The 903-nt window shown below is 46.3% G+C and overlaps 1 protein-coding gene across 1 annotated transcript; it reads left to right on the forward strand.

Moving 5' to 3' along the window:
• LOC116872405 (keratin-associated protein 13-1-like) lies at positions 1-564 on the forward strand. The gene has a single exon (XM_032865570.1). The coding sequence runs from the start codon at positions 52-54 to the stop codon at positions 562-564; it is 513 nt and encodes a 170-aa protein (XP_032721461.1). The 5' UTR covers positions 1-51.
• The last annotated feature ends 339 nt before the right edge of the window (positions 565-903 follow it).

The raw sequence follows: 903 nt of genomic DNA on the forward strand, positions 1-903 counted from the left end.
AACACAGAATCTCCTCACGGTCACTCAGCTGAACTCACATCTCCTGCCAACATGTCCTACAGCTGCTGCTCTGGAACCTTCTCCTCCCGCTCCCTTGGAGGCTACCTGCGCTACCCAGGATCCTCCTGTGGCTCTTACCCCAGCAACCTGGTCTACCGCACTGACCTCTGCTCTCCCAGCACCTGCCAGCTGGGCTCCTCCCCCTCCAGGGGTTGTCAGGAGACCTGCTGTGAGCCCACCAGCTGCCAGACATCCTGCGTGGTGTCTAGACCTTGCCAGACGTTCTGCTACCGCCCGAGGACCTCCACGCTCCGTAGTCCCTTTTGGATTGCTTACCCCGGGTCTGTGGGCATTGGGTCTAGCAGCTACCATTCCCTGGGCTATGGATCCAGAAGCTGCTACTCACTGGGCTGTGGATCCCAGGGCTTCAGACCTCTGGGATTTAGAGTCTATGCCTTTCCTTCCTTGAGCTACGGATCTAGTTTCTGTCACCCAACCTATTTTCCTTCTAGGAGTTTCCATTCATCTTGTTACTGGCCAGACTGTAGATCTGGCTTCTATTGATTAGCATGTTGAAGAGTGAAATCCATTTGGGAAAGGTAGATTCTGTCCTGAGATTACCTACTGTCTTAATTTCTTCCATTAAAATGTATCTAATATTCCCTAATCACCAGTAACTTTACCTTACCAGCCCTCAACACTGGCTGATAGAACTCTGTTAAACTATGATTAATGAGTAATTCAAATTGCATTGTTGATAGAAGTTATGGTTTGCATTGCATTTCTCCCAAAAATAGATGGAAAATCAAATGATTTTATTTTAATAAAATCTTTATTCTGTTATCCAAATATGTTGTTAATATTTTTTATTTATTAGTAGTGTGTCAACTAGGATTTGTGTTA

The sequence above is a fragment of the Lontra canadensis genome, unplaced genomic scaffold (assembly GCF_010015895.1).
Source record: "Lontra canadensis isolate GAN:19392208 unplaced genomic scaffold, GSC_riverotter_1.0 scaffold29, whole genome shotgun sequence".
Lineage (NCBI taxonomy): Eukaryota > Metazoa > Chordata > Mammalia > Carnivora > Mustelidae > Lontra > Lontra canadensis.

Coding starts and splice junctions, on each gene's coding strand:
- LOC116872405 (XM_032865570.1), top strand. CDS start 52: ATGTCCTACAGCTGCTGCTCTGGAACCTTCTCCTCCCGCTCCCTTGGA.